The following is a 13,878-nucleotide window of genomic DNA, read 5'->3' on the forward strand; positions in this document are numbered from 1 at the left end:
TTACTCAAATGCATGTTAGTTAGTAACTTGCTGCAAAATTTTAGAGAAGGGTTGACCGTTTTTTGATGCATATTTGAGTACTATTATTTCTGTTATTTGTTTTAGAGGTTGTACGTAAATTATTCCTCGTGTTTTTTCCTCTTCTTGTGGAACACCTTGTGCATGTGCTGTTTCTTTTTCAAAATATTTTGCATATAAAAAGAACTTATAATAGCTTTGGTTGCGCTTGAGTAGCATTTGAGAATATTTAAAATATAATGATCTATTATCATGATATTCTCTGCTATTTTGTCCAGTTTTACCACTAGTGCAAAAATAGCTTTTAAGATCGGGGTTTTAAAATCGGTTAAGGGGGAACCGATTTTAAAAGGGGGCCGGTGGCATTTTTGTAATTAAAATCACCACTTTTAAAATCGGTTAAAATTTAACCGATTTTAAATGGTATTTTAAAATCGGTTGTTATTTACCCGATTTTAAAAGGTGGCTTTGTTACTACTTTTAAAATCGGTTGTTTTAGAACCGATTTTGTATATAGTATACAAAATCGGTTCTAAAATAACCGATTTAAAAAAGTAGTAACTAAGGGACCTTTTAAAATCGGGTAAGTGATAACCGATTTTAAATATGTGCGTTCTTCCTCACCTCCTTCACTCTTCATTGTCTCAGCTTTGCGTTCAGGGTTACCATTTGCCTCTTCCCTTTCGTCTTCACCGCCATTGTCGCGCTTTGAGTTCAGAGTTACGATTTGCCTCCATTCGAGTTCCCTTTCGTCTTCACCGCCATTGTCGCGCTTTGCGTTCAGAGTTACGATTTGCCTCCATTCGAGTTCCCTTTCGTCTTCACCGCCATTGTCGCGCTTTGCGTTCAGAGTTACGATTTGCCTCCATTCGAGTTCCCTTTCGTCTTCACCGCCATTGTCGCGAGTCGTTGCCTCCCGTGACGCCGTAACCAGAAGTAGAAACAGAATAGTAAAAAGCGGAAGCAAGTCTTCACCGCCATTGTTGCGTTCTTATTTTCCCTCATTCGTTGCGTTACATGGATCGAACATTTGTTGCCGTTTTGTTAGGTTTACCGTTATCTCTATTTTATCTCTGTTTCAGATTGCGTAGTGCTGAGGAAGGAATGGTTTGAAGGCAAGGAGTATCTTGATATTGGCTGCAACAATGGGATAATCACCATACAGATTGGTATTTTTCTCCCTATTTCTTTAACAATGTCTCTTTTAGAGTTCAGGATTTGTTATTCATTTTTCTGTTTTAGAGTTTGGTGCTTTAACTTGGCTTTTAAATGGGATTTGTCTCTTTTCGAGTTCAGGATGCATATTGGAATCTCAGAAAAACTGTTTCAAAGGAGCATTCTTTTTCAGACCAAATTGATCTGTCAAATGTAGTTTCATTTAAACAAGAAAATTTTGTTCAGAGTCGACACCCACCAGGAAAGCACTACGATACAATTCTTTGGTAAGTTGCTGTTTCTCATTTTTTTTTCAGTTCCACTTAATAAAACATGTTCTTTGGTTTTGAAATTTTCCATCCCTTATGCCGTATTGGAAAAGTCCTATTCAAAATTGTTTGGTTTTGATTTTTGTGTCCTTTCTAGTGCTATTTGACTTTCACAGGATAGTTGCTATCTATTAAAATGGTCTGGGTTAGAGGAAGTGCTTTGGCTATATTCCTAATTAATTAATGTGGGACATCTTAGCATCCACCCCTCACATTCAAGACTAGACATTTAGAATGTGAATTTTGCTATGAGCCTATGACATGCTTTGTCACAAATCTTAAATTTTTAGGGCAATTAAGAACAGTTGTATTCATCTTTTGAACTAAAATAAAGTTATTTTTTCTTTCTAGTACAGCTAAGGTTGCCAACAGATTTATAGCTGATATCTGGGGATTGATGTATAAAGGTTTTTGCTGGATCATTACTGTAAACCATGCATTCATCTTTTGGAATAAAATAAAGTTATTTTTTCTATTTGGTCTGCTAATGTTCCTTACAGATTTATATAAAACCAGATAGTTTTTCTAAATTAAATAAATTAAAATTCATATTTAATATCCTGAACATTTATCAAGTCTAATAATTGAACCAGTTCATCCTGCAACACTGCATTGTGTTCCACCCACAGTGATAACTCAGTTCTTATCTCTCTTAGGTGTCTGAATATTGGCTTGAGTTGAGATTCTATAATATGTATGAGGTGTAGAAAAAAATCAAAAGTTAACTGAAAATGTTAATTGTTATGACATTCGATATGTATGAGGTGCTTAATATCTTGATGGGTATTTGTTCAGGGAGCAACATCAATCAGGACCTTCTCATTCTGAAGAACCTAGAGTGCGGGAGGATCGTCACGGTGATCGGTAAAATTTACTAAAATAAAAAAATAGAAATAGAATAAAAAATTATAAAAAAATATATGGCAGGTTTTTAGTTTATAAAAAAAGATTATAAATAAACATACTTGATTTATTATTTGAAGCTTTGAAACGCATGCACTTTTTTTCTTTATAATTCTTGTCTATTATATATTTAGTTTATGCATAGTGAACCTTAGTTTCTCGTTTGAGATTAAATACAAATGATTAAATTTATTTAATCATTTATATTTAATCTTGAATTGTCTTGTTGGACAGTTTGGGATAGGGTCACACCTTGTATAAAAATAGTGAGATTGACATCCATGGTCTATCTTTTTGATAGAGAACATAACTTATGGATCGAAGTTGGTTATTGGATCGAAGTTGGATACGAGCACCACGCATAAGTGAGCAATATGAGACTGGAGTTGAATATTTTATTGAATATGTAATACGGAATGGTATTGATGATATGAATGGAAAGTTTTTTTGTCCTTGTGTTAATTGTTGTAATGGGAGTCGTTTAGAACTTGATGTTATAAGGGAACATCTTCTATGTGATGGGTTTCTTAAGAATTATACACGTTGGATATGGCATGGTGAAAATATTGACATTCCAAATATGTCAGCTGAAACTCAAACTCAAAATTTTACACAAGAGGTAGATATGGATGATCGGCTTGAGGAGATGATTCGTGATGTTGGTCCAGAATCATTCAAGAGAGCACATATGTATGAAACTTTATGCAAAGATTCAGAGAAGACGTTATATCCAAATTGCACAAAATTCACAAGATTGTCAGCGGTATTGAGATTGTTTAATTTGAAGGCGAGACATGGGTGGAGTGATAAAAGTTTCACAGAATTGTTAGAGTTGCTAAAAGAAATGCTTCCAGAAGGTAACACATTGCCTAGTCGTAACTACGAGGCAAAAAAAGTGTTGTGTCCCATGGGTTTAGAGTATAAGAAGATACATGCATGCCCAAATGATTGTATGCTATATCATGGTGAGTTTGAAGGCTTGCATGAATGTCCAAGGTGTGGGTTGTCACGATATAAAAAGAAGCAAGGTGATTTTGATTATGAGATTAGCAGTAAGGGTCCTCCGGCAAAGGTGTTATGGTATTTGCCAATTGTTCCAAGATTGAAGCGTTTGTTTGCTAATGCAGATGATGCAAAGTTGATGAGATGGCACGAAGATGAAAGGAAATGTGATGGACAACTTAGGCATCCAGCAGATTGTTTGCAATGGAAAAAAATTAATTCTATGTTTCCAAATTTTGGTAAGGAGCCAAGAAATGTTAGGCTTGGACTAGCTACAGATGGAATGAATCCGTTTGGTAATTTAAGCACAAAGCATAGTTCATGGCCTGTTTTGTTGATAATTTACAACTTACCTCCATGGTTATGCATGAAACGCAAATATGTGATGTTATCTATGATGATTTCTGGTCCAAGGCAACCAGGAAATGACATTGATGTTTATTTAAGTCCGTTGGTCGAAGACTTAAAGATGTTGTGGGACGAGGGAATTGATGTGTTTGATGGGTATTCAAGTGAATCATTCAAGTTGCATGCCATGTTGTTTTGCACAATTAATGACTTCCCAGCATATGGAAACTTGTGCGGGTATAGTGTTAAGGGGCATAAAGCTTGCCCTATTTGTGAAGAGGGAACTTGTTATCATCAATTGCATAATTGGAAGAAGACAGTTTACCTTGGCCATCGAAGGTTTCTTAAACCTAACCATCCATATCGAAGGTTAAAGAAAGCTTTTAATGGATCTCAAGAATATGACATTGCTCCTACTGCATTAACTGGTGACGAAGTTTATGAACGAGTGAAAAATTTAAATGTGGTACTTGGTAAGACTAAAAAACAATCAAAAGATACAAACATATGGAAGAAGAAGTCGATATTATTTGATCTTCCATATTGGAAGGTTCTTGATGTTAGACATTGCATTGATGTCATGCATGTTGAGAAAAATGTATGTGATAGTGTAATCGGCACGCTTCTCAATATTCAGGGCAAGACAAAAGATGGGCTCAACTCCCGTCTAGATTTGCAACTCATGGGGATATGACAACAATTATATCCACAATCTAAGGGTAAGAGGACATATTTGCCCCCAGCATGTCACACTTTGTCAAAAAAGGAGAAAACAAGTTTTTGTGAGTGTTTACATGGTGTCAAAGTGCCGCACGGTTACTCTTCCAATGTAAAAAGTCTAGTATCAATGAAAGATTTGAAATTAGTTGGCTTGAAGTCTCACGATTGTCATGTACTGATGCAACAATTTCTTCCTATCGCTATACGCGATGTTTTACCTAAAAATGTGAGACAAGTCATAACTAGGCTTTGCTTATTTTTCAATGGCATTTGCAACAAAGTAATTGATCCTCAGAAATTGGATGAACTAGAAGATGAAGCTGTTCTTATATTGTGTCAATTAGAGATGTATTTTCCTCCTTCATTTGTGCAAACGGGTGCCAACTATTAATGAAGAAGATGATGTTGATAATGTACATGCCACTCGTGATGATCATCAGGAAGGAATATGGGAGAACATTCAAACTTGATCATACTTCCAAAATAGGTTATTATAGTTTTTTTTTTGTTAGTTACTTCTATTTATACTTTTATTTTTGTTATCACTTTAAGTATTATTTATTATAAATTTAATTTTATACTAATGACTTGTAATTTATTTTGTTTCTGTCAACAGATAAATATGGATGAACATCAAGACTCTCCTTTAGACTCTACACAGACTACAGCCAAGAAGAAAGTCAGAGGTCCCACTAGAATGAAGAATGTCACATCCAAACGCCTTCATGAGGAGAGATTGCATGTTGATATTGATGAGATAACTAAGAGACCTACGGGGGACTCAGCTACCCAATTTATGAGTACCATGGGGGTTCTTGCTAGAACCAAGGTTTCTATTTTGTTGCCTAGTTGGGATCATGTAGAGGAGGTTGTCAAGAACCATATTTGGGCAGATATTACGGTAAAATTTCATTTATACTCAACAATTTTCATTATTAAACTTCATTAGGATATAACATGTACTAACTCATTGTTATCATAAATGTAGGAAACTTGGGACATTCCTAGGACAGAGGACATGAGAAGGAAAACCCTCTCTATTGTGGCTGAGAGGTGGAGGGCATATAAGACCAGCCTCACGAACAATTACATTTTTGGAAAAAAGAAAGGTGAATTTCCTGGTTATAAGAACCCCACCATAGATCAAGAGACATGGAACGCATTTGTAGAGTCTAGAATGACTAAAGAGTTTTTGGTAAGTTAGGATTACATGCATTGTTATTTGTATTGTTCAGAATATTATGTTTTTACCTTTAATCTCATTATATGGTACTTTTGTAGGAGAAAAGAAAGAAGGCACAAGAGATTCAGGCAAACAATGACACCATTGTTGTGATGTCTCGTGGGGGTTATCCATGGCTTAAGAAAAAGTTGATGAAAGAGAAGGCTATGAAGCGTCAAGCTAGCCAAGATGAGACTACAGTTAGTGATCCTCCTTCTCCACCCACACGTCATGAATTATGGAAGCATGGTCGCATAAAAAAAACGGGCGAGTTTACAACTGAGGCAGCAAAAGAAATTGCTAACAAGATAGTAAGTATAATTGTTTTGTACATATGATGCTAATTAAGATATGGATCAATAGATGTTTATTAAATTGTTTTTGTGTCTTGTATTGTAGGATATATTGGAACAACAGTCCACAGAGGGATCTTTTGTTTCCCATGGACGCCAGGATATACTCACAGTTGCAATTGGAAAGCCTGAGCACCCAGGTCGGGTTCGGGCTGCTGGTGGAGGTCATAGTTTACAAACCTACTTTGGATCACGCTCATCTTCACAGACATCTGGCACGATGGACCAGTTAGTGGAACTGAAGGTCTCTCAATTTATAGCAACTTATGAGCAAAAATTTAGTCAGATGCAGGAGGACATTCATAAGCGGCTACAAGAGGACATGCAAAGGCAACTACAAGAGCATACGCAATCACTCAGCCAACAATTTCAACAAAGTACTCCAATAGTAGAACCATTTATTGCACGTGTGAGTACAAAGGGATCATGTGCTTCTATTGATCCCCCTGTTACTGCCACTGGCCCAGGTACATCTAATAAATGTGAGTTGTTTGTGGATGGATCACTCGATTCTGTGGGTATAGGGCAGATTCACATATTAGGGTCCACTGTACACCATCAAGTCATGGGAGATGATATGGTTAGGGTTTCAGTGTTGGATGTGAGACAACCAGAGGCTAGAGTTCCTATGCCCACAGTGGAGGTTCAGACAATGGGACAAGCCTTGAACACCTTCCTTCAGTGGCCTTATAAGTTAGTAAAGGTGATATCTACGAAGGTATGTTATTTAAATAATATTTAATTTTAAGTTGGTGTAATTTTATTATAATATTGTATAATATTAGCTTTGTACTTTGTGGAGTAGGATATTGTTACCTCACCAAAGGGTAAAGGGACGGTCATTGTTACCCCTTCTAGAAATCTTCCTCCAATAAAAAGGCTATGGAGATTAGTTGCAGATATGGAAGATAACGAGCAACCCAAACAACTCCCTTGGCCTCCTGAAGTGTTTAACATGTCTAGTAAAGTACCCCTATATATAAGTCAGAGTGATATATCAGAGATTACAAATGGTCATTGTATGCTAAACATGTCAATTTTGCAGTTATGGTTGTTGTAAGTATTTAAATTATTTTTAATTATATTTTGTTGATTTTTTCTAACATTGTTTCTAACATTGTTTCTAACATTATTTCTAACGTTGTAGATTTATCCATAAATTGAGCATGGATAAGGGAAATGATCACATATATGGATTTTTGGAGCCTGAGTCAATCCAAAAAAGTGGAAACAAAGTCGAAGAAATACAAGCTTACATTCAAAATTGGATGTTCGACTCAAATAAAAAAGTTTACTTGGCCCCTTATTTTTCTGAGTAAGTTTAATTTTATATAATTAAATATAATTTTTTATAAAAACTATTTTTTCTATTACTCATAATTTCTTAATGCAGTGCTCATTGGCAACTTTTAGTTATTTGTCCTATGGACAACATAGCTGTATGCATTTGCTCGTTGCATAAACCTCCTCCTATGGATTTTAGACAATTATTAGATAGGTAAATTGTTTAAAAATATCTAATTTCTTTTATTGATTATCATTACATTTGACTTTACACTAATCATAATGTCATTTTATCATTAGGGCCATGGAAGGATATCATATACTTAAGGGTTCAAAGATGAAGAAAAAAATAAGTTGGGTCTCTCCTAAAGTAAGATTTTAATTCTAGCAACGATATTTTTTTTAAGTAATTTATTAATTTTTTTTAATTACTATTCTATTGAAATTGATTTTATATTCTTTTTGTAGTCTCATAAACAAAAAGGAAATTATGAGTGCGGATACTATGTAATGAAGACAATGCATACTATTGTCGATTCACAAATAGTATCTGGGTGGACTGAAGTAAGTTTTACAATTTTGAAAGTTTTTGTTTTAAGTTCTCATTCTATATATTTTATGAATTATTAATAATTATTTTAATTTTTCTTAACAGATATTTATAGATCGATCACCATTGCCGTTAGAAGACATAAACATCATTAGGGAGTAATGGGCCACATTTTTTATTGACCATTACCTTAATTAGTTTGGGCTTATGTTTTATAGTATTGCTTTAACTAGTTAGAACTTACATTTCATTGAGCAATGTAGTCCATTTATGTATTAGATGTATTTAAAACTATTCAATTATATATATATGATTAACATTTATCATCTTGTCATTTGAATGCGATTTGTGCTTCATTGAGAAAATATTTTGAACTGTCTGGTTTTTCTACAGGTTTTTTGTTCTGAGGTGCTCCCAAACCAAATCAAACATACAAAAAAAAATCACTACTTTTAAAATCGGTTATGGCATAACCGATTTTAAAAGTAGACTTTTAAAATCGGTTATTACATAACCGATCTTAAAAGTCTTGACTTTTAAGATCGGTTAAAACCACAACCGATCTTAAAAGTCTTGACTTTTAAGATCGGTTATAAATCAACCGATCTTAAAAGTCTACTTTTAAAATCGGTTATAAATCAACCGATCTTAAAAGTCTACTTTTAAAATCGGTTAATAACCGATTTTAAAAGTCTACCTTTTCAAAATCGGCTCTTTTAAAATCGGTTCCATAACCGATTTTAAAAGTCCAAAATAACCGATTTTAAAAGCGTTTTTTCCACTAGTGTACAATTATTTCTTTGGCACAATTTCACTTTTGTGCTGCATGTAACAAACTGGAAAAATATTTAAAAAAGAGAGGTAAATTAATACACTCAAGGGATAATTGGAGCAAAAATTGAAACTTTAAATACATGTACGATTGTGCTTGTTTGTAGCTCAATTGTGCTTCAAGAGAAGCATGTTTCTAAATGGATGTTTCATTTTCTGTGCTACAAAGAAACACGAGTTTGCTTGCTAATATGCACAGTTGTGCTTCCTCTTGAACCCTTGGTTGAAGAAGTACAACAATGTTGTTGAGAAAGCATGAATATATTGTCAAGCATGGTCCTGCTTTCCCTAGTAACACCCCTTTTCTTAAGAAGCACACCTTGCTAAGGAGGAAACACATCTTTGACTACTAACACAATCGTGCTTTTTGATATGCACAACTATGCTTGAAAGTTTGCTCTAATTTAGACTATGAATACAGATGTGACGAAGCCACATTTTAATCATTCAATTTTTAGTTCTAGTCTTTATATTTTTCTCTTTTCTCTCTCTTCTATTCATTATTGAGATTCTGTAAGAGGCTAAAAGTCAAACTCTCAGAGAATGATTCTTTCGCTTATAATTGATTTTTTCCTTTTGTTCTATGAATTCTAATATCATGTTGGGTTATTTACTAATTATGTCCAACTAGTTTTTTGGTTCTACGATATTGATGAAGTTGTTCATCGTGAACCCCTCCTAATGAATTGCTTTTATTTATTTATGTATTATTTGAGTATTTCATATTCTTACCTCTTTTAATTGAAAATGCATGATCAAACACTTTTGGTTAATAGAACCCTCAAATAATTGAATCTTGAAAATTTGCATGATCAAACTTATTCTTTTGATTCTATAACAGCCCAAAATCGCTGGGCCAGAGGCCCAATTGATTGCCCGGAACGGGCCGTTTCAAAAGTGAAACGGGCCGTTCCGGAATAAGAAAAATTCTCAAAATTGGAGAAGCAGAACGGGCCGTTCTGGTTTGGAGAATGGGTCGTTCTGGTGGGAGAACGAGTCGTTCTGCTGGGAGTGAGAACGAGCCGTTCTGGTTTTGGAACGGGCCGTTTCAGTTGAGAATTTTGCGTAGTTTCGAAGGGTCCAGAATGGCCGTTCCACTTTTGGAACGGGCCGTTCCGGTAGGTGAGCCTGAAATCCTATAAATAGCGCCCCTCACCTGTCATTTTCACACATCTCTCATTCTCTCTTCCTATTATCTTCTGTTCTCTCTTCTTTCTCTCTTCTTCTCTCTGAAGACCAAGGGGCATTTAGAGGAGGAGACCAAGAGATTCTTGTTTTAGTTCAACTGGTGTCTATCCAGGTACGGGGGAAAACGGAATTATTTATGTGTAGAGTTACATGAAGAAATTGGGTAGAGGAGGGATCCCGTAGGATTAGGGGTAATTTTATAATTATTTCTGTTTGAGAAATTGATGGTCCCATTAGACTGTATATGTATTGAGGATTATAAATATGTTAATAATTTGTAAGAATGATGATCTGGGAAAGAGAACAAAATTATAGAAAAGTGCTTGTAAGCTAGGTTTTGGAAAAATTGGATTATTTCTGTTTGAGGAATTGATGATCTCATTAGATTCTGTATGTGTTGAGGATTAGAAATATGCTAATAATTTGTAAGAATGATGATCTGAGAGAGAGAACGAAATTGTAAAAAAGTGCTGGAGAGCTAGGTTTTGGAATAATTAGGGGTTTTACTGTTTATGTTGATAATCCCATTTATTATTACATTTATAAATGTTATATTAAATTGGTAATTCTATTAATTTAATATTGTATTAAACTGGTGAATTAATTGAGTTTTATATTATTGTTATAATGAGTATTCATGGTGAATTGCTTGATGGCTATGTGAATCATTGCACCGTGTGGATATGATTATGATTGTGACTGTGGTACCTCACACTAATGACCAGGGATGAGACGAACCCTGGGAGGTGATGCTCCAGGGACGAGCGTGCCCCTGGCATGGTGTGAGATGAGTGAGACAATTAACACGCATCACTTATGTCAAATATGGCAGCCCTGGCATAGGGTTAATTGCAAGAGATTGTGTGGATTGTAATGTGATTGTGGTTCCTCGCACTAATGACCAGGGATGATACGAACCTTGGGTAAGTGATGCTACAAGGACGAGCGTACCCCTGGCATGGTGTGGGATGAGTGAGGCAATTAACCCGTATCACTTGTGTCAGTTGTGGCGTGGTCTTGACATAGTGTTAATTGTAAGATTTATGTGGATTGTGATGGATTGATTGTTATGTGATTGTGATGTGATTGTGGTTCCTCGCACTAATGACAAGGGATGATACGAACCTTGGGTAAGTGATGCTATAAGGACGAGCGTACCCCTGGCATGGTGTGGGATGGGTGAGGCAATTAATACTTATGTCGGGGGTGGCACGACCTTGGGCAAGAGATGCTATAGGCGTGACCTTGACATAGGGTTGATTGAAAGATTTGTGATGATTGTTGTGATTGCGAATTGTGACGTGATGATGATGCGCGATTGATTAAGTTATGATACATTGAAATGTTTATGAATATTTTGTTAAGTATCGAGTTATAATGAGATGATATGTTGTGTGTTGGTATGTACTTTACATATAGATGTTTTCTTTTCTCACCGTACAATTTTGTGGATGGTTTAGGTGAGGAAGATCCGGCTGCAAGTGACATCTAGAATGCCAACAGTTAAATTAGGGGTATGCTCTAATATTATGACATCGGGGCAGAGGACTTTTAGGACATAATTTTTATATGGATTTGGAATTGTAAATATCATTTTGAAAAAAATTTGTAAACTCTTGTGTTTCAGTTTCTAAATCTTTATTATTGTGGTTATTGAAGAACGATTTTTGAAGTTTCTCATGTGAACCCTTTTACAGAAATTTAAACATTTACTTGTAAAGTTACAGTATATGTGTTGGGGTAGTAAGGGTGTCACAGATTCCATATTAAATTAATTTATTAATTTTCTTTTTAACTTTTAGGCATTATTCTAAGAACAAACTTCTTTAAATCAATTTGTAGTTTTCATAAAACAAAGACTAATGACTTTTCGGATAAGGGTTGTTAAAATTTTCATAACTAAATTGGCGATAAGGTTTTAGAATTTTTGAAACTTATCTTGGGGGAATTAGAGACAATAAGTCACAACTCTAGCATTTTTATCTCTAAATCTCAAAAACATCTTCTTTTTTTACTTTGTTTAAGTGTTAATTTTCTATCTTTTGTTATTTTCTCTCAAATCATATTTTTATCCCTTCAAACCATTAAAAATCATGATTAAGCTGGTAATTATTTAAATTTAGTCCTTTGGATTCAATATCTGGACTTTGTCTAATTTTGCCAATGTGGTAAGGTATGCTTGTCTTTAAAGCACATTTGGTAAACAACAAGCTTTTGACATCATTGTCAAGGACCAAGTTCCAAGAAATTTTGACTAGAAAGTGTTTTGGCTGATTTATATTTTTATTTAGTTGTGGTTTTTGTTTTTAGTCATTAACCATTCTTGATCTCTTGTGTTATTGATATGAACCCAGAGGGATGGATTCGTTTTACGGATCTATCTAGGTTGGAAAGCTCATAATTAAGAAATTAAAAGAAAAAAATATGGATTGAGGTAAGAAATGGAAGAACAACGCCACAATCCCTAAAGATTGATAAGTTGAGGAAGATTCGCCACTTTGAATTAGGAAATTCAAGGATAAGAATCAAAAGTAGTTCCTAAGAACCTAGAGAGAGAAAATCCTCTCAATTGGAAAAATATCCAAATTCTGAATAATTCATTTTCTCCCCAAACTTTTACAAATGGTTCCTATTTATAAGCTTAGATGGGCAAGATGACATAAATTCCCACTAACACTTAATATTGACTCTTCACTAGCCCACTAACTAAGCAATAAATTCCCACTAGCATTTATTTCCCCTTAGCAACCTAAAAGGCAAGGCAACCTATCATATTTATTTAATAAAATAAAATAAAACGAAAATTACATTAAAAATAAGATAATGAACTTATTAATTATTCAGTCCCAAACTACTTAAATTCCTAGTCCATTATTGCTTCTTCTTGATTCACATCATACCCTCCTTCTTTGAGAAGATTCGTCCCGAATCTTTAGACTTTATTTATTTCCTAATTTATTTAATTCACTAACTACTGCCGAAACGTAAATGCTTCTTCCTGGGTCGAAGACATCTCGCTTGTATCCATCTCTAGCTTCACCTGTTGGTAAGTTATTAATCATCAATGAAACAAATAAAACCTCTTCAAACTCATAACCACAAACGTACTCAATGAATAGGAATTGAATCCCATTCAAGTGGCAGCTTTGGAAAATAGTAACTTCAAACAACAAATCAACTCCATTTTCCAGGTGCAAGGTCTCTTGAATTTTATTTTGAAAGGTGGACTGAATGTATAAAGGTGCATTAGGAATGATGTTTACATGCTTCTTCAAACAAGAAAACTTGTCCTCTTGTTCCTGTAAATTTGACACATCAAAAGAAGAAAATGTAACGTTAGAGTTGTCATCTTCCTCTCTATGTATCTCATCTTCTACTCTCCTCTTCTCTTCTCTTTCTTTTTCTATCTTTATTTTCAATTTCAGTTGATCCTCATGTACATCGTCGGATGATAGACATATCAACTTAATCCTTCGTCCACCATGCACAAAAGAAATAGAAGGTCGTTCAGGATTTATAATTTTATTATACAACCATGGCCTCCCTAATAACATATGGCATGTCTCCATGGGGGCAATATCACAAAGAACTTCATCTTCATATGTTCCAATAGAGAATTTAATCATTGCTTGTCCATTTGTAGTGGGCAGACATAATTTCTCAACCGCCCTGCTGCTCACGACATTTCTGAAATTAAATTCATCTACTGCAACCAAGAATAGAGAGTCGTCAACCAAACATCTTGTATAGTAAATTTCCATTTCCATTCCAAACCCAGAGCCGAAGCTCTAATACCAAATGATATGAACCCAAAGGGATGGATTCGTTTTACGGATCTATCTAGGTTGGAAAGCTCATAATTAAGAAATTAAAAGAAAAAAATATGGATTGAGGTAAGAAATGGAAGAACAACGCCACAATCCCTAAAGATTGATAAGTTGAGGAAGATTCGCCACTTTGAATTAGGAAATTCAA

At 34.7% G+C, this 13,878-nt stretch overlaps 1 protein-coding gene across 4 annotated transcripts; it reads left to right on the plus strand.

The window, feature by feature from the left end:
- The first annotated feature begins 249 nt into the window (after positions 1-249).
- LOC145953188 (uncharacterized) lies at positions 250-8,210 on the plus strand. Of its 4 annotated transcripts, XM_083066978.1 has the most exons (15): positions 250-1,000; positions 1,101-1,187; positions 1,315-1,460; positions 2,298-2,366; positions 2,707-4,962; positions 5,092-5,376; positions 5,464-5,670; positions 5,757-6,008; positions 6,097-6,768; positions 6,856-7,106; positions 7,198-7,365; positions 7,444-7,548; positions 7,635-7,704; positions 7,803-7,898; positions 7,990-8,210. In XM_083066978.1, exons 6-15 carry the CDS (start codon positions 5,098-5,100, stop codon positions 8,044-8,046), a joined length of 2,157 nt encoding a protein of 718 aa, XP_082923104.1. In that variant the 5' UTR covers positions 250-1,000; positions 1,101-1,187; positions 1,315-1,460; positions 2,298-2,366; positions 2,707-4,962; positions 5,092-5,097; the 3' UTR covers positions 8,047-8,210. The 4 variants fall into 4 exon arrangements, with proteins under 4 accessions (XP_082923104.1, XP_082923103.1, XP_082923105.1 ...); XM_083066977.1 differs by lacking the exon at positions 2,707-4,962; XM_083066979.1 differs by lacking the exons at positions 2,707-4,962; positions 7,444-7,548.
- Positions 8,211-13,878: the final 5,668 nt, after the last annotated feature.

This window comes from Cajanus cajan, chromosome 11 (assembly GCF_000230855.2).
Source record: "Cajanus cajan strain Asha chromosome 11, NIPB_CcT2T_4, whole genome shotgun sequence".
Taxonomy (NCBI): Eukaryota; Viridiplantae; Streptophyta; class Magnoliopsida; order Fabales; family Fabaceae; genus Cajanus; species Cajanus cajan.

What these genes read in the sequence shown, in the direction of transcription:
- LOC145953188 (XM_083066978.1), top strand. Translation starts at nt 5,098, where the DNA reads ATGGATGAACATCAAGACTCTCCTTTAGACTCTACACAGACTACAGCC. An exon ending in GAATGACTAAAGAGTTTTTG is followed by an intron (nt 5,671 to 5,756) that starts GTAAGTTAGGAT and finishes GTACTTTTGTAG; the next exon opens with GAGAAAAGAAAGAAGGCACA. An exon ending in ATTTTGCAGTTATGGTTGTT is followed by an intron (nt 7,107 to 7,197) that starts GTAAGTATTTAA and finishes CTAACGTTGTAG; the next exon opens with ATTTATCCATAAATTGAGCA.